This window comes from Dasypus novemcinctus, chromosome 3 (assembly GCF_030445035.2).
Source record: "Dasypus novemcinctus isolate mDasNov1 chromosome 3, mDasNov1.1.hap2, whole genome shotgun sequence".
Lineage (NCBI taxonomy): Eukaryota > Metazoa > Chordata > Mammalia > Cingulata > Dasypodidae > Dasypus > Dasypus novemcinctus.
In genome coordinates this window covers 157,024,235-157,044,811 of record NC_080675.1, presented here as the reverse complement: position 1 = coordinate 157,044,811, position 20,577 = coordinate 157,024,235, and the positions used below count along the sequence as shown (strand labels likewise).

Here is a 20,577-nt window from a genome sequence, read left to right as displayed (position 1 = left end):
TCTTGTCTTGGCATTGAGAGCTCCCGCGTGCTGCCGCAGGCCCCGGCCAGCAAGGAGAGCCCACTGGGGAGCCCACGCAGAGGCAGGCCTGCCGGGGATTTTCTGGGGGAAGGACTCGCACAGGGAATGGCACGGCAGTGGGAAGCACTCATTCACAGGGAGCAGTGGTGTGGACACAAAGGAGGCCCAGCTGGAGCCCGGGATGCTGCAGTTCAAATCCCCATCCCCATCCCCGCCTAAGGAAAAGGAATTCTGGTGCCAGGGATGAGGATCGCAAAGCAGGGAATCCAAGGTCAAGCTTGGGCCGTGAGGCCCTGAGGGGCACTGAGGAGGCAGGATCTGCCTGCCCTTGCACTGGTGCCAAGAATCCTCCTCTTTTGCTCTTCTGTCCCTTTCCATTCCACATTCTCAGCTCTGTTCTCATGCTTGCCCTACCTACTGCTGGTGTCACCCTATCATTTGCCCTTGAAAACAAGTTCCTATTTGGTGTGCAAGCAAAGCCTCAGGCAAGAAGTGGGAAAGATTCCTTCTTCCTCCAAAGTGGCAGAAAAGCGGCTGCTGCCCTGCCTGGGCTCAGGAAACGGTCTTTGTGAATGGTCTAAAGTCCGACAGTCCTCCTGGGTGCTCTCGGTTCCCGCCAGGCGGAACACCGCAACGCACCGAAATGCTCTCTGGTGTGGATTCCCGTGTTTGCTTCAGGAACCCGGGGAGGGGCAGCTGGCTCTTGTCACCTCTCCCTTCTAAAATCAACAGATGACTCTGCAGGATTTCTCCTTTGATTGAGCACTGCGAGAGCCTGTATCTCATTTCGATTAACACAGGAAATGCAAGAACCAAACTCAACTCCCAGGCTATAGTGGAAACAAGAATTTAATAATAAAACCTTCACATCGAACATCTACTAAGGACAAAGGTAGATATTGCCCCTCCCCTTTAGATAATCTTTGTTGCTGTTGATTCTCAATTCAGTTCTTTGAAAATCTCTTGCAGATCTTCCCTCCGACTAGCCATGTTTTGAGTGGAAGGACAGGCCCAGGGCTGTGAGTGGAGTCTGGGGGTGGCCCAGACTGGCTGCTGGGGAGGGAAGCGCCTGCCTGGCCTGGCCCATGGTGGCTGGGGTCAGCAGAACAACTTGGCCAGGTGGACCCGGAAGGGAAGGGGGCCCTGAGGCTGGGGGGCAGCTGGGGCCAGTTACAGTTTCCCCTTTTGGAACCTGGGTCCCTTCTCCCAACTACCCCGAAGGGCTGAGAGAGCTCTCTCCTTGACCTTGGCATCCAGGGGCATGGTTTTCCTCAGGAGAAGAAACCGATAATCGGGCGAGGGTGCCATAGCATAATACACGTGGGCGCCATAGCATAATACACGTTGGCGCCATCCTGGATCTGCAACGCTGGGGTGGGGTGGGGCAGAGGGGTGGTCAGCCGTGCTCCGGGGCATGGACAAACCCCACCCTCTGTGTCCCCATGAGAGCCGGCCTCGCCCGGGCACCTGACTTCCCCAGTCCAACTCCAGGACCACAGAGGAGCCACCTGAATGACACCCTGAACGACCAGGGAACACTCTGCAGAGGCACAGCTGAAAGCGAGGGACCCTTGTTCCAAAAGCGACTCTGACTCCCACCTGCCAGCCTAAGCGTGGAGCTGCCATGAGGTCGTCTTGTCCCTCAAGCACCCCTGCCGCCTTCCCTGCTCGGGATCATGGCACTGAAACTGGCCTTCTCCAACTCAGCACACATCCCTGAGCCCAGCGCTCCCCGGGACCAGACTGCCGAGCCCGCCGAGGGCAGCCCTGCACTGGGCCTCCTGAGCAGGGCCTCCCACCCCTGTGCCCCTGCCCTCTCCACTCGCCACTGCCATCTCCTGAGGTGATCTGCGCCAGCTGGTAGTCCGCGGGCTGCTCCCCAACAAGCTCGTGCTCTTCCAGGGCCTTGCGGATCACGGCTAGAGCCCTCTCTTGGTCGGTCACCTGCGGTGGGTCAACAACAGGCTTCAGGGCATGGGTCCTGGAGCCGGCTCCCCACAGCACAATTGCCAGAAACCCAAGGAGGCCCCTCTGCTCGGGGCTGGGTCTACAGGGGCCTCCCTGTCTTCTCTTGCTCCCCCGGGGACACTCCACGCAGTGAGGGCTCTTTTCCAGTCATTCCTCACCCCATCTCCTACAAGAACTTGCACCTCTGTCTTCAGGGTGTTTCCAAGGGAGGGTCCAAATCCCCTGCCTTGCAGGCTGAACCCTGTCCCCTGGCTCCTCGGCCTGCACGACTCCTAGGGGCTCCCAGAGCCCTGGGACAAAGGGTGGCCTTGCAGCAGTGGGTGGAGACTGTGGAGTGACCTCGGGGCCTCTCTCTGTCCCTCCTTCCTCCCCATCACAGGAGATGGCTCGCCCTCAGGGAGGGCCCCTGCCCTTCCCCTGCCCATCCAGGAGGCCTCCGTGTAGCAGTGAACCCCCAGGCAGGACACACATGTCCAGTCCAAGCCCAGATGTCCGAGAGGAGGCTGGAAGATACCCTATGGCCCCGCAGGATGCCCTGGGCTCCAGGAGGCAGCTGTGCTCAGCAAGGTCTAGACCGCAGCTGCCTTGAGCCTGAGGGCCCAGGTGCAGGCAGGGCTCAGGCCAAGGGTCACTCAGTGACAGCTTAGAACAAGCACGCCAGCTCCTGTCCACAAGAGAGGTACAGCCCATTCGGCTGTGCACCACAGCAGCCCTGCAGCCTCTGGGCCGTGGGGCAGGAGTGGCTCCATCTACATGTCCATGTGGGATCTGGGCCCTGCTCACCTGGGGCAGACCCTGTCCTCCCCTCTGGGTCACGGCAGCAGCCCCTCACAGGCCGGTGTCTCCACGCACTGCCTCACCATCCACTCTGAGGCCAAAGCTCCTGCAGTCCCTGCTCTGCTCTGACCCTTCAGGGGCTCCTGACAAAGTCACACTCCATTTGGCAGCTCCAGGGCCTGATGGGACCTGGCTCCCAATGCCTCTCTGACCCCAGCCCTTCCCCCAACCCCTGCTCCTTCAGCCCAGGTCTCCTGGCTGCTCCTCAGCCCGCCAAGCACATGCTTCCTTGGGCCTGCCTGTGTCCACCGTCCTGAGCCCTGACCACCATCGCACAGACGCTCTTCCTGTCCCTGGACGTGGCCATTTGTCCTTCCCCAGCCACTGGCAAGTCTGCTCCAGGGTGCCAGGCAAGGACCACGACACCACTCAGGAGCCTACTGCCTGAGCCACTGCGGCCCGGGGGGCAGCCACATGCCTGGCTCACCAGGATGCTCTGGACCTTGTGGCCGCTGTCCTCGGCCAGGGCGACATGGACGAAGCAGCGGTCCCCCACGTGCCATTTGTAGCGTGGCCGTGAGTCACGGTGCTTTCAGCCGGTCCGGGTGGCCCTGGCTTGGATGGAGGAGGAAGAGGATGTTCCTCCCAATGCTGACGTGACGCTGGAGCCGATCCGAGACGATGTGCAGGTCGGCTTCCCCGGCTGTGGGGGATGGGAGGTCAGCAGAAGACCGGGAGCCTCGGGGCAGCCCGGGCTGTTTGAGAAGCTCCGGGAGGCTCTAAAAGGTCTGGACGAGTCAACAGGGCTCCACCCCTCATGGACACGGGGAGGACCCAGCAGGCACAGGAGGGGCGGTGGGAGGGCAAGGGCCCCAGGGAGCAGGGTGGGCAGTCACCTTCACTTCCTGACCATCCTGGGCCTCCGGGACGTGGTCCAGGTGGATTTCAACCTCAGAGCCAGAGGAGCCAGCCACGTGCATGTGAGGAGAATCAATTGCATTCCCACCGCTCAGGTCAGGGCCACCCTGGAGCTGGATGCTGGGGTGGGTGGTGCTGCTGCCACTGGACTCAGCGTCGGGGCCCTGGCAGCTGGATGGAGGCTCGGCTTACCTTGGGGGCCTCCCCTGGCATGCCTACCAACCTCTGCCCTGCTAAATCTGCACACGGCTAAGTCCTAGTTCCATCAAGAGGAGCCAGTGGGTCCCGACTGCCCCAGAGCTCACGCAGCACCACCCCATTGCCCAAAGGAGGAAACAAGCCCAGGGATGGGGTGACTCTCCCAGCCCCAGGGCTGGTCAGGAGTGGAGCTGGGATCCTGGCGCTCAGTGACAGGCAGGCCCCGCCCCAAGCCCACGCTCAGCCTGGAGCTCCCCTGAGCCCCAGCCAGCCCACCTTTGCCTGCCCGACAAGGGGAATTCACTCTCCGCTCCGAGGCTCGCTGCCTCCCGAGGGGTGTTGGGCCTGGAAGATCTCACTGGCCGACTCAGGTGGCGGCTCCCACTCATGAGACAGGAGAAGGTTATAGGACAGGTGGCAGCCATCGGGCTCCCGGGAGCCCCAGCTCGGGCTCCCTCCCAGGGTCTGCACAGCAGTTGGCATCCACGTGCCCTGGCCTCCTCGGGCAGCAGGGCCTACGCGGGCCCAGGAGCCACCGGGGCGCTCCCGCCCCCACCAGGGCCTGATGCACCCCTGGCTTCACCTGTCCTTCTGGCCAAGCTGCTCCACGGCCTCAAACCAGGCCCCGAAGCACCCATCAGGCACAAGGCAGTCATAGCAGCAGCTCGTCAGCAGCTGCTGCAGCTCAGCCACCAGCTGGTATTCCTGGGGTCAGATGAAGGAGGAGGCACTGCTGAGGCCCGGGTGGGCTTGCCTGGGGGGCCGGGGCCCGGGGGCTGGTTTGGTCCCTGGGTTCCCCAGCTCTCCCCTGCCTTCCGGGCTCTACCTGCCCTCAGGGCTGAGTTCACACAGCTCCTCCCTAGGAAGTTGACCTTCTACCAGGTGAACACCCACCCTCCCGAGGGACGGGTCGACCCTGTCTTTTCTCCTCCAACTCCCCAGCAGTCTTCCAGGAAGCTGCCTGCAGCCGGGGGTGCCCTGCCAGGAGGCTCTCTCTGGTCCAGTCCCCACTCCCAGCCCCACCCCTTCACTGCTGGCCACAGCTGCTCACCTTCCTCCTTTTCTCAAAATTCACCATGGTCCCCTGGAAGGCAGAAAGTTCACATCGGTCACAAGGGGGCCCCCAGCCATTGCCATACCCATCACCCCTGAGCCCTTGTCACGTGGCATGACTGTGGGTTCCACGGGCACAGGGCAGCCCAGACCAGGCATGGACCCAGGCAGGCTTGTGGGTGCAGGAGTGGGGCCCACGAGGGGAGCCCCAGGGCTCGCCCAACCCAGCCTCTGACCACAGGGGAGAGATGCTCCCAGACCAGCCTGTCCTCACTCTGCTGCCACAAGTCCACGGCACCCAGTTCCAGGGCAGCCAGCAGGCTCTCAGGAGACACAGTGTGCCCACTGCTCAGCACTCGGGGCTCGGGCCAGCCTCTCCTCCCAAGCCTCAGGGACCCTTTCCCACGCGGCCCCAGTCCCCAGGCTCACTCACATCCAGAAATTCCTGCGTGGCAGAGTCCACCATTGAAAACCAAGTGAGGAATGTCCCCAGCCATGGGACAGTGCCCTGGATGGCACCCTGTGGTGTTGAGTGGGTGGGGATGAGCGCAGGTGCTCGGGTGCCTCCGACACCCTGCCCTGACAACCCTGTAGGCTCAGACTCCTAGGACCACCCAGCATCACCCTGGCACACGCTTGGGCACCCAGCTGTCACCCCACAGTTCCCTGCCTGGCCTCCAAGGACCCCAAACTCCCCTGCAGTCACCTCCCAGCACCAGCGTTTCTTCCATCACAAGCCCACACCCCGCCCCACCCAGTCCCCCAGCCTCGGCTCTTCCAGGCTCTTGCTCTGACTTGCTGCCACTAGTCCCCAAGGATTCCCTCCGCTCCTGGCCCTCAAGCTTCCAGGGGAACAGACATGGAAGGGAGGCTCCCCGGGCTCAGAGGCCCAGAAGCGATGGCTGGGAGGAGGGCCCCACCCTGACTTGGAGGCCACCCGCCCTGGTCCCCTGGCATGAGCCACACCCACCCCCTCCTGCTGCTGCTACTGCTGCTGCTGCTTCTGGGCTCTGTTGGGGTTCACGTCCAAGGTGGCAAACTCCTGTCAGGATTGAGCAGCTTGGGGTCAGTGAGACCCTCTGCCCCTCCCCGTTGTCCCTGGGGCCTTGGACCCCTGGACCAAGTGGGCAGGTGGAAATCTGCTGTGCCCACATGCCGCAGGTGCCCTGGGGGCCTTGTGCAAGTGGCCTGGCCTCCCTCAGCCTGTTTGTACATCTGGGACGTGACCACAAAGACCTGACCCTTTCTCGGGAGTCCAGAGGTCTCAGGGGTGCACGCTAGTGGCATGGATGCTCTGGCCATCCCGCTCTCCCACTTGGAGTCCCAGGAACACTCAGCCATTTTCCTTTTCTCCCGTCAACCCCGCCAGCTGGCTGTGAGAGCGGCACCACTGGATGCTCGTGCTTCCATTCCGCAAGAGGATACACAGGCCCAAGGAAGGATGTGCTCGGGGTGCCCAGGACAGGCGGCTCCCTCCAGCCGGAGTCCTCGTCTGCGCTGACGTCGCCCCACAACCCGCCACTGCCAACAGGTGTCCGCTTCTCCCAGCCTCTGCGCGTGGATGTGCGTGGGGCCTCGTGTCATCCCAGCTGTGGAGCTGGAGGATGGGGTGTCCTGGGAGGCCTAGTTGAGCAGATCCTGCCTGCCCCAGCCCACACGACTGAAAACCCAAAGGCTGTCTGAGGCCTGAACAAAGGCGCCCCCTCCCGGGGGTCCACTTGGGATGTTCTGCCTGCAGGGCACTCCATCCTCAAGCTGCACAGCTGGGACCACATGTCCTTGCAGTACTGGACATTGAAGTCGTGCTGCATCTTCTAGGTGGGAGCTTCTAGTTTCAGTCAGAAAGGACCTGCCGTGGTTTCCTGTCTCCCAAATACTTCTCCTAGCTCTCTGACACAAGCCATTCATAGCGAGGCACAGTTCTGAGACCCCCATGTGGATGGAGACTTCTCATCCTGCCGGTTCATCATCTCCTCCTGGAAAATCCCAGCCCCCCACCCCCACCACGTCCGAGGACCAACCCCGGCCTATGGCCCTGCAGCTGCCCCCCACCTACCTACGAACCAGGCAGATCCCTCTTCATCTTCCTCCAGAGGAGGCCTGACAGGATGTTTGCAAAGAAACACCCAGGGAAACACAAGCCCCCCTCCTGAGCCCTGGCCCTCGCCTGCTCTTCACCTGGGAGATCAGCTCGCTGCCCTGGGAGGAGTTGTTCTCAGTGGAGAAAATCTCAGACAGTGTCTGAAAGAGGCGGAAGCTGTCCCTGGGGGAGGGCAAGAAGGAAGGAGAAAGGTGGGAGTGGGTGGGAGTGTCCAGGGGACAACCCACTGCGCTGTAGCCGGGTCCTGGGACCCAGACTGCCTGGGTGGGTGGTGCTGAAACTGGGCAGCTCTGAGTACTGCAGGACATGGTGGGCTTGGGAGCTGAGCTCTCAGGTAGGCACAGCGGGGACCCCCACTCCTAGTTCATGAGTGGCTGGTGTTGACATGGGGAGCTGTCCACTGGATAGAGCGGGCTGCTGACCAGCACACACTGGACGTGCTCTCATCTGGCTCGACTCTGTGCCTGACTGCAGACGGCACCAGCGTTGATGCACAACAGCTGACCTCAGGTCTTGGCAAGACCTGGAGCCCCAGCCCACCCGGCCCCTGGCTGGATCCCGCTGCCTCCAGGCACCCTGCAAGGTGATGCCCAGACTCCCGCAGGGCCCCTGGTCCCCTCCTGGCATCCCCTGGAGAGAAGCCTGCCCACCTGGAAACTTCCGCCCTTGTCTTCTCCTGATGGCCAATTGCGTGGCTTTCGAGAGCAGAAAGGATGGCGTGGGCTGAGAAGTTGTGGAGGGCTCGGCACTCCTGGGGAGGGAGAAAGAATGGGCCATGAGGGGTGGTCTGAGTGCCCCCTGCTCCTGCTCCAGCCCCCTCAGCTGACCTCCCCCTCTGGATGAGAGACCCCCACAGAGCCCCTGAGGGCGAGCTGGGGCCCCGGAGTGGGACCCCCACGCTCCACCTGAGGGAAGAGCCTGGGGGGGACATGAGGAGGGAGAAGGGCTGTGCTCCAGGCAGGGCAGGGTCCAGAGGCAGAGAGCCCACCAGAGCGCAGAGGGGCTCCAGGAGTCCAGAGAGGGCCCCAGCATGCACCCTGGCCACCTCAATCCAGTGCTCCACCACCCTGGCCCTGTCTGCGGCCTTCATGCTGCAGTCCCCGAGGCAGGTGGCCATGACGCAGTTGGCCACACGGTTGACCTGGCTGATGACGGCGTGCACGGTGGGCGCCACGTGCTCCTTGCCCTTCTGGTTGCGCTGGGACCAGATGGAGCCCAGGCAGTGGTAGGGCACCACCTTCTTGAACAGCTCCTGGGGAGGAGGGCAAGTCAGCCGGCCACACCCACCCCCAGCTCAGATCCCGCAGGCCTTCAGGACACTGGCCGGGGTCATCATCACAGCAGTGCATGTGGCAGGGACGGCTAGTGTCCTAGGTCTCCTCTCCAGAGGCGGCCCAAGTGTGGGCTTGGGCTCAAGAAACTCACCCAGGGAACAAGGCTGGCAGTGGACCAGGGTTTGGACCCAGATCCCAGGATTCAGGATCAGGGTGGGGAAGGCTGGGGCAGCAGGTCCTGGGAGGAAGGTCCCCCCCAGCTCCACCCTGCCGAGCCCAGCTGCTCACCGCATCCATGAGTGACAGCTGCTCTGTTACCAGCTCGGGAGGGAAAGCCAGGAGCTCAGGCTTCTGCTCATGCAGACTGTCCCCATAGGTCCTGGGCCAGGGGCAGGAAGGCTGTGGGGGGACAGCCTGCCCTGCTGCTGAGCTGAGCTCTGGCCGTGGCTCAGGTGCTGCTGCCAGACTTGCCTCCCCCTCGAGAGCCATTGCTCCTGAAGGTGCCTGAACTGGCTGGAGCTCCAGAGTGGGCACTGGAGTGACCTGTGCAGGTGGCACTGGAGGTGGTGGTAGGACCACCTCCCCCTCGCCAACTGGTGGTGTGGCTGGTGGAGCAGGGGCTGCTCCTGCAGAAGGGGCCGGCTCTACCTCTGGAGGGGGCACTGTTGCTCCCTCCACAGATGGCAGTGGAGGCGGCCCTGAGGCATATTCCAACTCGAAAGCCGGCACTTCTGCTGCTGGAGGAGCACGCTGTCCCTTGAGAGCGGTCAGTGCCGATCCGTGGAGCAGCGGTGAGGCAGGTGGAGCTGGACATGCCTCCGGCTCTGCAACTCATGCTCCTGATGGTGCTGCAGCTGCCTGTGGCTCCTGAGCAGGTGCTCTGGCTGACCAGGTCGGATGGTCTAGGTCCAGGGAGGGCACGGGCCCCATCTCTGTGGGGGGCAGCTGTGGTGGTGCTGGAGCCACCTTCAGCTCAGGAGCTGGCGCCATGGCACGAAATGCATAGGTGCTGGCACCACCTCGCTAGCTGGCAGTCTGGGTGGTGATGGAGCCAACTCTGGCTCTGGACCTGAGTCAGCCGCAGGGGGTGGAACTGGCACTGGTGGTCGCGCTGGAGGCATTGGCGGCTCTCGAGCTGACCAAGGAGCTGGACAAGAGGCAGTTTCCCCACCATGAATGGCTCCGAATTTCATTCCAATACAAAGAAGATCCCACTACCTCGAGGGGAAGATCCTGCCCAGAAAAGTGCTCCCCACCTGCAGGCTCCCAGGGGACATGTCTGGGGCTCCGCCTTGCTCGCAGCCCGAGGGCAACCTCTGCTGGCTCCTGCCTCTGCAGTGCAATCCCGGCCCCCAGCCCACAAGCTCATGTGCCCCCACCCCGAGGCCCCCTCACCCTCCGGCTCTGCCTCCGTGGGCTCTGGGTGTGTCATCCATGCAAGCAGAAGCGCGGCACGGCACTGCAGGCAAGAGCCCGGCAGGTGCTCCTGGGCATGGGCCGCCAGCAGCTGGAGGCAGGGAGCATCTGGAGGCTGCAGGAAGTCCTCCCGGTACTGGTCCATCCAGGTGCCCAGCAGGGAGCAGAGGGTGCTGAGGGCAGGGGGAGCCACACGGTCAGACACCGGCCTTGCCCTCCACACTGCCCCCAGGGACCCTCCCACTCCACACAAAGTCCACAAGGACAGCCAGAGCTCTGACTGGCCTGGCCACAGCCCAGTGCTGACACACAGTAGGAGCTTCAGCACTGGGTGAGTGTGGAGGGGGCAGGGCCCGCCCTCCTGCCCCAGGCCCTCACGGCCCCCACCCAGGAGTGTCTGGCCGAGGAGCTGCCTCATCTTCCACCTGGTGTCGTGTGTGTCTCCCCTTCCCACGGACACTCCTCCCACCCGCCCCAACGGGGACGCAGCGGTCCCTACCACCCCTGCAGGAGGCAGACAGGACTGAGGTCCCCGGCAGATTGGCAGCAGGCCGCTCACCACCTCCTGCTGGGGGTCTGCATGAGGTGGTGTTTGGGGGCCTGGGGGCTGGTAGGGGGTGGAGGAGGGGTGGGCTTCTCTCGGGAATAAGCCCCCAGCCTCCTGAGCAGACAGTGACCCAGGACCCCACCTCAGCTTCCTTACTCCTTGGCAAGGGGAGGGGGAAGCTTGCGGCGGCTTGCTCGGTCTGTAGAGGTGGGGTCTGGCTGCGGACGAGGGGTCGGTCCAGCTTTGGATGAGGGGTCAGTCCCACTTGGGACGAAGGGTCGGTCTGGCAGCAGACGAGGGGTCGGTCTCACAGGGGTTGCGTGGTTCGGCTGACGGGGTCGCCCGGCAAAGCCGGCGACAAAGGGGTTGCCCGAAGAAGCAGGCGACGAACTGGGGACAAGGGAGGCCAGGCCCTTGTCGGGGGTTCTCAGGACTGGAGGGCGCACGGCAGAAGAACTACCGCGGAGACAAGGTAAACACGCAAGTCCACTTTATTGAGGGAGAGGCAACAGTTTTATAGGGGCTGGGGAAGGCTGATTGGTCGAAGCCACGCCCTGTTCTGATTGGTTGCCAGCGAAAGGTCAGTGGGCAGTACTGGACGGGGGAGGGGTGGTGGTTAGGGATTGGCTGTCGCTGTTGCTGGGGGAAGGGGCAGGGTTTAGGGATTGGTGGCTGCTGTTGCTGGGGTGGAGGGCAGACTTGAGTTTCCCACCCACGCCTGGCTGTTGCTGCTGTCGGGGGAGGGGAAAAGGGCAGACTGGATTTCTCCGCCCACGCCTGGCTTTTGCTGCTGTCGGGGGAGGGGAAAAGGGCAGACTGGAATTTTCCACCCTGCGCCTGCGCAGGGAGAAAGAAGAAGAAGGGTGCCGCCCCACAGGCATCGTGTGGCGCCATCCGGGAGGAGGGGCGGCCGCGGAAGCATGGCTGCCGAGAAGGGGAGACCCGAGGGCACTCTGCGCCCATGCCGAGCTTCCTTCAGGGGTGGCGGTGAGTTCGACCAGCCACCCTATTATGGGGGCAGCGGCTTGGCCTGCCGCGGCTGCTCCCCTGCCAGGCCAGCAAACCACACTTCAGCCCGAGGGGTGACCGCATTTCCCCCTTCTTTTCAAATAAGGGCCAGGATGGCAGCAGCAACAAGTAGCCGAACCCCAAGGGCAGTAAGCAATTAGGGAAGCGGGGCTGAAGAGGGAGGTGAGTATGACGGGGATATAAATGTACAATTTAGGGGGCGGTATCTTGCCGTTGCAAGCAAGGGTGGCCAATGTCCAATTCTCGTTGATCTCGGTGGCTATAAGGTCCATCTGCTTGTTAAAAGTCCAGAATGGCAGCGCGTTACAGGTAGTTGATCTCTTCTTGGCGGCGAAGAGCGGTAGAGGCAGACTGTGTGATGGTCTGGAGGATCGCAGCGGTGAGGACAAGTCGTGTCAGGGCACCAGCGATGGTGGTGGCGGCAGCGTCGGGAGTGGTGGAGACGTAGGCGAGGACAACAAGAAGGCCAAAGTCTTCACGGGCGTGAGAGAGGCCGATGTTAATGGGGCGGGCCGACATGGGACGGCCCAATCTGCAACGCAGTGGCAGTTCAGGCAAAAAAAGGAGGGGGGCAGGGGACGAGAAAGGACGCTTTGGATGGCTGAGAAGAGGAGTGAAGTCGAGACAGGAGGAAGCTCCACAGAAGTATGGGGAGGCAAAAGGAGAAACATTATTAGATGCTAGAAAGCAGGCCGCGGGGCGGGGAAAGCGGGTTGCGGGCCGTTTAGCGGGGCTGGAGCTGCTTGAGAGCGATGGCGGCATGGGGGGCCGCGGTTACAGAAGACTTGGGGCTGTTTCAAAGAGATCTTACACCGGTGAGTGTCTAGGAGACCGGCGAGGGCCCGAACTTGTGGGGCTTGCTTAGGAGATAGGATGTTACCCATTGCTAATGGCCTTTTGGAGCCGATAAGAAAAGGGGCCCTTACCTTGAGAGCATGGCGATGGGAGCCGAGGTGCGCGGTGAGACGAGGGGTCAGAGCCGGTGGGGCTCTGACGGTGGTCGCGGGCCAAGAGAAGGCCCTGATGAGGGGAGGGCGGAATGACGAGCAGTGGAGCAAGGCAAAGGGGAGCAAGCACGGAGGGGAGGAAGCAGAGGTGAAGGCAGGGGTGGAGGTGCTCAGGCATGCGCTCCTGAGAGTTTTATTGGCACCTCTTAATCATAGCGGGTCGGTATAAGCCCCCGACGTGGAAGGAGAAAGCCATCCAGCGATTCTCCCAGACCCCCGTGGATCATATGAGGTCACCAAGGTTCAGGAGCAGCAATGCAGAGCGAAAAGATAGGGGTGAGAAGAGAGGAGAGCGTAGGGCTATGGTAGGGTTACTTCAGATGTGCAAGCGCGTGCTCCCGAGAAATCCAAGGCTCCTCTTAATCATAGCGGGTCGGTATAAGCCCCCGACATGGAAGGAGAAAGCCATCCAGTGATTCTCCCAGACCGCCGTGGATCGTATGAGGTAGCCAAGGCTCAGGTAGCAGCAATGTTGCACGAGAGAAGTCCCAAGTTGAGAAGAGAGGAGGGCGTAGGGCTGTGGTAGGATTACTTCAGACGTGCAAGCGCGCGCTCCCGAGAAATCCAAGGCTCCTCTTAATCATAGCGGGTCGGTATAAGCCCCCGAAATGGAAGGAGAAAGCCATCCAGCGATTCTCCCAGACCACCGTGGATTGTATGAGGTAGCCAAGGCTCAGGTAGCAGCAATGTTGCACGAGAGAAGTCCCAAGGTGAGAAGAGAGGAGGGGGGGGTCGCCAGGTTATGGAGTGAGGCTGTGGTGGAGTTGCCTTGCCCCACGTTGGGCACCAACTGCGGTGGCTTGCTCGGTCGGTAGAGGTGGGGTCTGGCTGCGGACGAGGGGTCGGTCCAGCTTTGGATGAGGGGTCTGTCCCACTTGGGACGAAGGGTCGGTCCGGCAGCAGACGAGGGGTCGGTCTCACAGGGGTTGCGCGGTTCGGCTGACGGGGTCGCCCGGCAAAGCCGGCGACAAAGGGGTCGCCCGAAGAAGCAGGCGACGAACTGGGGACAAGGGAGGCCAGGCCCTTGTCGGGGGCTCTCAGGACTGGAGGGCGCACGGCAGAAGAACTACTGCGGAGACAAGGTAAACACGCAAGTCCACTTTACTGAGGGAGAGGCAACAGTTTTATAGGGGCTGGGGAAGGCTGATTGGTCGAAGCCACGCCCTGTTCTGATTGGTTGCCAGCGAAAGGTCAGTGGGCGGTACTGGACAGGGGAGGGGTGGTGGTTAGGGATTGGCTGTCGCTGTTGCTGGGGGAAGGGGCAGGGTTTAGGGATTGGTGGCTGCTGTTGCTGGGGTGGAGGGCAGACTTGAGTTTCCCGCCCACGCCTGGCTGTTGCTGCTGTCAGGGGAGGGAAAAGGGCAGACTGGATTTCTCCGCCCACGCCTGGCTGTTGCTGCTGTCGGGGGAGGGGGAAGGGCAGACTGGATTTCTCCGCCCACGCCTGGCTGTTGCTGCTGTCGGGGGAGGGGAAAAGGGCAGACTGGAATTTTCCGCCCTGCGCCTGCGCAGGGAGAAAGAAGAAGAAGGGTGCCGCCCCACAGGCATCGTGTGGCGCCATCCGGGAGGAGGGGCGGCCGCGGAAGCATGGCTGCCGAGAAGGGGAGACCCGAGGGCACTCTGCGCCCATGCCGAGCTCCCTTCGGGGGTGGCGGTGAGTCCGACCAGCCACCCTATTATGGGGGCAGCGGCTTGGCCTGCCACGGCTGCTCCCCCGCCAGGCCAGCAAACCACACTTCAGCCCGAGGGGTGACCACAGAAGCTCTCTGGACTCAGCCTTCCAGGGGATGGAGGACACGTGGCCCCAGACCCTGCCCAGTCCTACCCTGCCACCCACCACCTGACTCCCCACAATGGGGTCTGGGCACAAGAGCCCCTCGCCCTCACCCAAAGTGCACCTACGTTCTCACGTCAAGGCGTCCACAAGGCTCGCCCCTCCCACTGAGGTCACCTCCATACCTAGGGGAGACTGTGAGGTTGTCACAGCTGCTTGCTGAGTGTCCCCCCTGCTGAAGATGACTTGGCCTATTGCCAGTGGTCCCCCTCCAAAGGAACCCAGAAGGCAGGACCTTTGGTTTGCCGTGTCCGCTGCATGAAGCCAAGTGCCGAAGGGAGCGTGTGCACTGAGTAGACACGTGCCATCTACCAGGGGAAGGGTGAGCCCTCGCGGCACCTCCTCAGACCCAGGGTGGGCCTGGAGCCCTCTGGCAGCCCACAGGGATCCCTGCTCTGACCACACTGAGGTCGGAGGCCTGAAAGGGCTCCCAGACCTCCCTGAGAAATGAGAAAACTGGGTGCAAAGGGAGCAAGGCCAAGAGCCTCTTCCCTGGGCAGAGGGAAGTCCTGCCCAGGAGCAGCCCTGCGCCTCCAGCCGCCCTGTCCAGGAGCCAGGCTCGGGGCAGCCCTTCCCATGGACCCCCCCAGTCTGTCTTACAATCTGGTCCCCAGGGCTGGTCCTCAGGGTGCCCCCTTCCCAAGGAGGAAACTGAGGCCAACGGGTGCAGTGGCGTTTTTGAGATGCCCAGTGTGTGGGCGGTGCAACAGCCCAGGGGGCAGGTTGGGGCGGGCGCTCACCAGTGGAACAGCTGGTCCAGGACCTGCTCGGTGGAGGCGAATACGCGGTAGGTCCCCAGGAAGGTGCGGACGTAACTGACGTCGCCCTCCTGCAAGGCAGGCACCAGGTGCTCTGTCAGGTCCTCCCAGGAGCCTGCCTTGACCATGCACATGGTGTGGCTCTCCCCCCTCATGAGGGCCCCCTCGTTCTTCCTCTGGGGTGGGACAGAGGGGGCAGGGTGGTCAGACACAGCACCTGGAGCCAGCCGGGTGGGGCCAGGGCCCACCTGCTGCCCCGAGCCCTCACCGATGTCCGGCCGAGGGGCTGTGTGGGCCCTAGTGGAGAAAGGTCCTCAGCCTTCACACTGAACTGCAGGTGAGCAAACATCTGAAAGGCGAGACCCCTGACCTGAAAGGGCAGGTGCCTGGAGGGTCCTTGGGGGAGAAAGGCCCCTGCAGGGCCAAGGGTCTGAGCAGACCCTGGGGAACTGCAGACCCTCCTGGTCAGGAGACCACCTTCTGGACTGCACTGTCATGGGGCCAGAGGAACAAGGGGATGCCATTGGCCACCCTGGCCCCACATCAGGACAGGGAAGGGAAATGCCAGGGCCAGGGCCAGGGGCTGCAGGGACACTCCCCACAAAGACAGCCAGTGGTCCCCCACTGCTGCCCCTCCGTGAGGTCAGCTGGCCCTCGCTGGAGAAAGGGAGGTCTGCGTGTCCTCTGCCCAGCCAGCCCTTTCCTGGAGCCTCTGCCGGGGCTGGGAGACCACGGCCTGGGGGCCTGGGGGTGGCGTCCAGGGCAGCAGAGCTGGAAGGGCCCCAAGACAGGACCTTCAGTTCCAGCAGCCCTGAAGGCCAAAAGGCTGCTCTGAGCCAACACCCTCCTGGAATCCTGGGCAGCCGAGGCAGGCCCCAGCTCCTACCTGGGAAGGTCAAGGGGGCGGTTATGGGGGATGGCGATAACCCTCCTCAGCAGGAGAGCTGGATGGCTCAGAGCAGATGGGCAAGTCACGAAGATGCCGCCGGGGACATGGGGTCGAGAGTTGGACTCACAAACACAGCAGCACAACACGCACATGTCTGCAGCACGCCCACCCTCCAGCCGGCCCTGAAGGGAATCCTGCGCTAAAGACCCTCTCCCCTCCCTCTGTATGTGTGTAGTGACCTTCCCCCATCTGTGGAGTGGCAGTGTGCTGGGTGACTGGTGGGGTCCCAGGTTTCTCGGGAAGCAGGATATGGGGCCACTCGGGTGTGAAAGCCCTGAAGAGCGCGCGGGTGGTGGTCAGGGTGGAACATGGCCCCAGGGTGCTCCCCGGCTGCCTCAGGCCCCCCCTTGGCACCTGCTCTCACCTGGAACCAGCGCCGGCCCTAGCCAGGGCCCGGATGGACCAGCACCTTCCTCAGAGAGATGGTGTAGATGAGCCCTTCCTCCAGCTCCTCACAGACCACCTGTGGGGAGCTCTGTGAACACAGTGCCCGGCAGCCAGGCCGAGGGGTGTCAGCGAGGGGCCTGTCCTCCCCCGCAGGGGAAGCTGGCCCTCCATCGGGCCGGGACCCAGGGCGGGCCCAAATGGGCTCTGCCTTCCCCTGAGCCCAGTGGAGAGAACAGGGGAGCTCGAGGCTCCGGAAAGACATGGTACACATGGATGTCCCCAAGCTGCCTCTTCCCACCCCCGCCCGTGACCTGGCAGGGGACAGGGAAGGCCCTCTGGGTCCCCAACCCTGACAGCCGCTCCTGCCCGCAGTGGTCTCCCTGTCCACGCCCCCACACCCTGGGAAGAGGATGGGCATGGGGCTGCCCAGGAGGAGCACAGCAGTGGCCTATGCTCAACTGGTTCCCCTGGGCCACCCCGTGTCACCTCTGGGTGCCTCCTGGGTGCCGATGGCCAGCGGCTCCATGGCTGGGGCCTGAGCCAATGTCAGAAGCGATGGCAAGGAGATTCATTCCCGCTTTGGTTGAGGCTGGAGCCTCAGGGTCACGCAACACAGCAGGGGAACATGTTGCTCTCTCGAGCGTCTCCTGCCAAGTGAGCTGGGAAGGGGCTACCTGTGGAATCTGGGTGCCTGGTTACCAGAGTTCCAAGTTCTGTCACTGAGAAAGTGAGGTCACCTCCTTAGGTTATTTCCCCTAGGCCCTTCAACTGTAAGAACCCTGCCAAAGTCCCTCTGCACGGCTGTCTGTCCATCCCCTCTCCTGGATCGCCTTGTTCCCTGGACGCCATTCTGCCAACATGTCCCCCCCCACAGCTCCCTGGGAAGGCTGCGGGTGGCTTGGGCCCCAGCTCTGGGGAGATCCAGCTGGGTTCAGAGCCCACTGCTCTGTCTTTTCTGTTTTGGGGAGCCCAGGCTAGTCACTAGGGACCAACCCCAGTCTCCTCACCACACAGCGGGATCCATTCTAGCATCGGCTTCCCGGGACAGTGTCATGTCCACGGGGGGCAGACACTGTGAGCCCGAGTCTGGTTTCACATGGAGCGAATGCACACACTCAGACACGGGAGAAGCAGGAAGGGACGGACGGAACCCCAAGTCCACTCCACATGGCTGGGGGAGGGCCGCGTGGTCTGAGGAGACCCACTTGCGCTCCTGGGCTGCTGTCTCCATCTGGTCCGTGATGAGGTGGAAAGGAGACCAAAGTCAGACATTGCAGCTGTGCCACCAATCCTGCCCAGAGGCTTCCCATTGCCTTGATTATTTCTAACTCTATCTTGTCCACTTAAGAATTGGAGATATAAGCAATCATTTAAAAAGGAAAAGCAAGGACAATTGAATAAAACTGTACAACTCTCAATCGCATGGACTGGCTACATAGAAATTGTTTTTTATCGTACAGTATGTTACACAGTCTATTTGGTTCATCATAACACAATCTTGTGGTATTGGCCCTTTTGTGTCTGGCCAGCTTCACTTAAAAGAATCTCCTCCAGGGTCATTCACATTGTCTTCTTCTTTACAATTCATTTCTTCTTACTGCTGCATAACTTTTCCTTGGGTGAATTCACCAGCTTGTTTTTCCACTCATCCATTGATGGACACCTGGGTTGTTTCCAGCTTCTGGCAATCGTGAAGAATGCCTCTGCGAAAATCGACGTGCAAATGTCTGTTCGTGTCACTGCTCTTGGTTCTTCTGGCTATATGCCAGGTGGTGGTACTGCAGGGTCACATGGCAAGTCTATTTTCAACTTCTTGAGGGACTGCCAAACAGTCCTCCACAGTGGCTGGACCATCCTGCATTGCCACCAGCCAACCAGGCTATCTCTCCACAGCCTCTCCAGCACTTGGAGTTCTCTGTCTTTTTTAATAGTGGCCATTCTGATAGGTGTGAAAGATAAGTCCTTGTGGGTTTTGATTTGCCTTGCCCTAATCAGAAGAGACCTTGAGCATTTTTTCCATGTGTTTTTTTGCCATTTGTATTTCTTCTTTGGACAAATGTCTACTCAAGTATGTTGCTCATTTTTAAATTGGATTGTTTCTCCTTTTATTGTTGAGATGTAAATATCTTATTATAGATCCTGGATATTATACCCTTATCAGACATGTTATTTCCAAATATCTTCCTCTATTGAGTCACCCGCCTTTTCACCCTTTTGACAAAGTCCTGTGAGGTGCAAAAGTGTTTAATTTTGTGGAGGTCCCTTTTATCTATTTTTTTTTCTTTTGTGACCTGCGCTTGGGGTGTAAGGTCACAGAAACCACCACCTACTACAAGGTCTTGAAGATGTTTCCCTATGTTTTCTTCTAGGTCTTTCATATCTGCTTTTATATCTAGGTCTTTGATCCATTTTCAGTTGATTCTTGTGTAGGGAGTGAGATAGGGTCCTCTTTCATTCTTTTGGACATGGATATCCAGTACCCCCAGTACCATTCGTTGAAGAACCCGTTATGTCCCGTTAACATGGCCTTGGTAGGTTTGTCAAAAACCAGTTGACAGTAGAGGTAAGGGTGTTTTTCTGGATTCTCAATTCTATTCCACTGATAGATGTGTCTATCTTTATGCTGCTACCTTCCTGTTTGACTACTGTAGCTTTGTAATACCTTTGAAGGCCAGGCAGTGAAATTGCTCCCATGTCACTCTTCTTGTTCAGAATGCTTTTGGCTATTTGGATGCACTTTCCCTTCCAAATGAATTTGGTAATGGCCTTTTCTGATTCTGTAAAATGGCTGTTGGAATTTTGGTTGGTGCTGCATTGAATCTATAAATCAGTTTGGGAAAGATTGACATCTTCATGATATTTATTCTTCCAGTCCATGAGCACATCATGGCTGCGGGTTTTCCATCTATGCCCATTATCATATTCAGGAATTTTCCTTCTATTTCTATTGTCTGAAGTTGGTATCTGAAAAAGGATGCTGGATTTTGTCAAATGCCTCTTCCACATCAATTGAGATGATGATGTGTTTTTCCTCTTGGATTGATTTCCTTATGTTGAACCAGACTTGTGTTACAGGAATAAATCCCACTTGGCCATGATGTATAAGTCTTTTGATACACTCTTGGAGTCTATTGGCAAGTATTTTGCATTGATATTCATTTGAGAGATTGGTCTCTAATTTTCTTTTCTTGTGGTATCTTTACCTGGCTTTGGTATTAGGCTGACGTTGGCTTCATCAACTATCTTGGGTCATTTTTCCCTCTTCTTCAATTTTTGGGAAGAGTCTAAACAGGATTGGTGTTTATTCTTTTTTAAATGCTTGGTACAATTCACCTGTGAAGCCATCTGGCCCCGGACTATTCTTGGCTGGGAGATTTGGGATGATGGATTCAATCTCTTTCACTGTGATGGTCTGTTAAGATATTCTATTTCTTGTAGCGTCAGTGTAGGTGGTCTGTGCGTTTCTAGGAATTTGTCCATTTCATCCAGGTTGTCTACTTTGTTGGCATGCAGCTTCTCATAATATCCTCTTGGGATACTTTTCATTTCTGTGGGGTCAATCACAACATCCCCTCTTTCATTCATTTCTGATCCCAATGATTTGCATCTTCTCTCTTTTGTTTCTGGTTAGTCTGCCTAGGGGTTTGTCTCAAAGAACCAGCTTTAGGTTTTGTTGATTTGCTCTATTGTTTGTGGTGGTTGTTCTCAATTTCATTTATTTCTGCTCTCATCTTTATTTCTTTCTTTCCTCCTGCTTGTTTTGGGATTGGCTTGCTCTTCTCCTTCTAGTTTCTCTAGTCATTCAGTTCAATCTTTGTGTTTACCTGTTTCTTTGTTTTTCATGTTGGCATTGAAGGCTCTGATTTTCCCTACCAAGATTGCTTTTGCTGTATCCCCTATGTTTTGATAAGTTGTGTTCCCATATTTCTTTGTCTCAAAAGATTGACTGACTTCACTGGCGATTTCTTCTTGGACCCACTGATTATGTGATTATGTAAGGATGTGTTCTTCGGCCTCCACACCTTGGTGAATTTACTTTGGTCCTGTTTGTGACTAATTTCCACTTTCATTTCATTTTGATCTCAGAAGGTGCTTTGATTCATTTCAATCTTTCTCTATTGATCGAGAACTGCATTGTGTCCTAACATGTGGTCTCTCCTGGAAAAAGATCCATGGGCATTTGAGAAGAATGCAGAACCCACTGAGTTGGGATGCAGCCTTCTGTAGATTTCTGTTAGGCCTCAATCGTTGATCATGCCATTCAACTTCTCTCGTTCCTTGTTGCTCTTCAGTCTGATTGTTCTATCTCATGCTATGAGTGGGGCGTTGAAGTCTCCAAC

General features: G+C 59.5%; 1 protein-coding gene across 1 annotated transcript; it reads right to left on the bottom strand.

The window, feature by feature from the left end:
• Window positions 1-1,292: 1,292 nt before the first annotated feature.
• Window positions 1,293-16,763, bottom strand: LOC139437830 (ral guanine nucleotide dissociation stimulator-like). Its single transcript, XM_071212558.1, is given in 17 exon segments — window positions 1,293-1,390; window positions 1,848-1,965; window positions 3,357-3,469; window positions 3,677-3,855; window positions 4,466-4,587; window positions 4,934-4,966; window positions 5,369-5,455; window positions 5,906-5,977; window positions 7,072-7,198; window positions 7,687-7,787; window positions 8,073-8,288; window positions 8,599-8,689; window positions 9,200-9,290; window positions 9,706-9,899; window positions 14,884-15,077; window positions 15,170-15,297; window positions 16,724-16,763. Coding segments are annotated over 17 exon segments (2,004 nt in total).
• Between the last annotated feature and the right edge of the window lie 3,814 nt (window positions 16,764-20,577).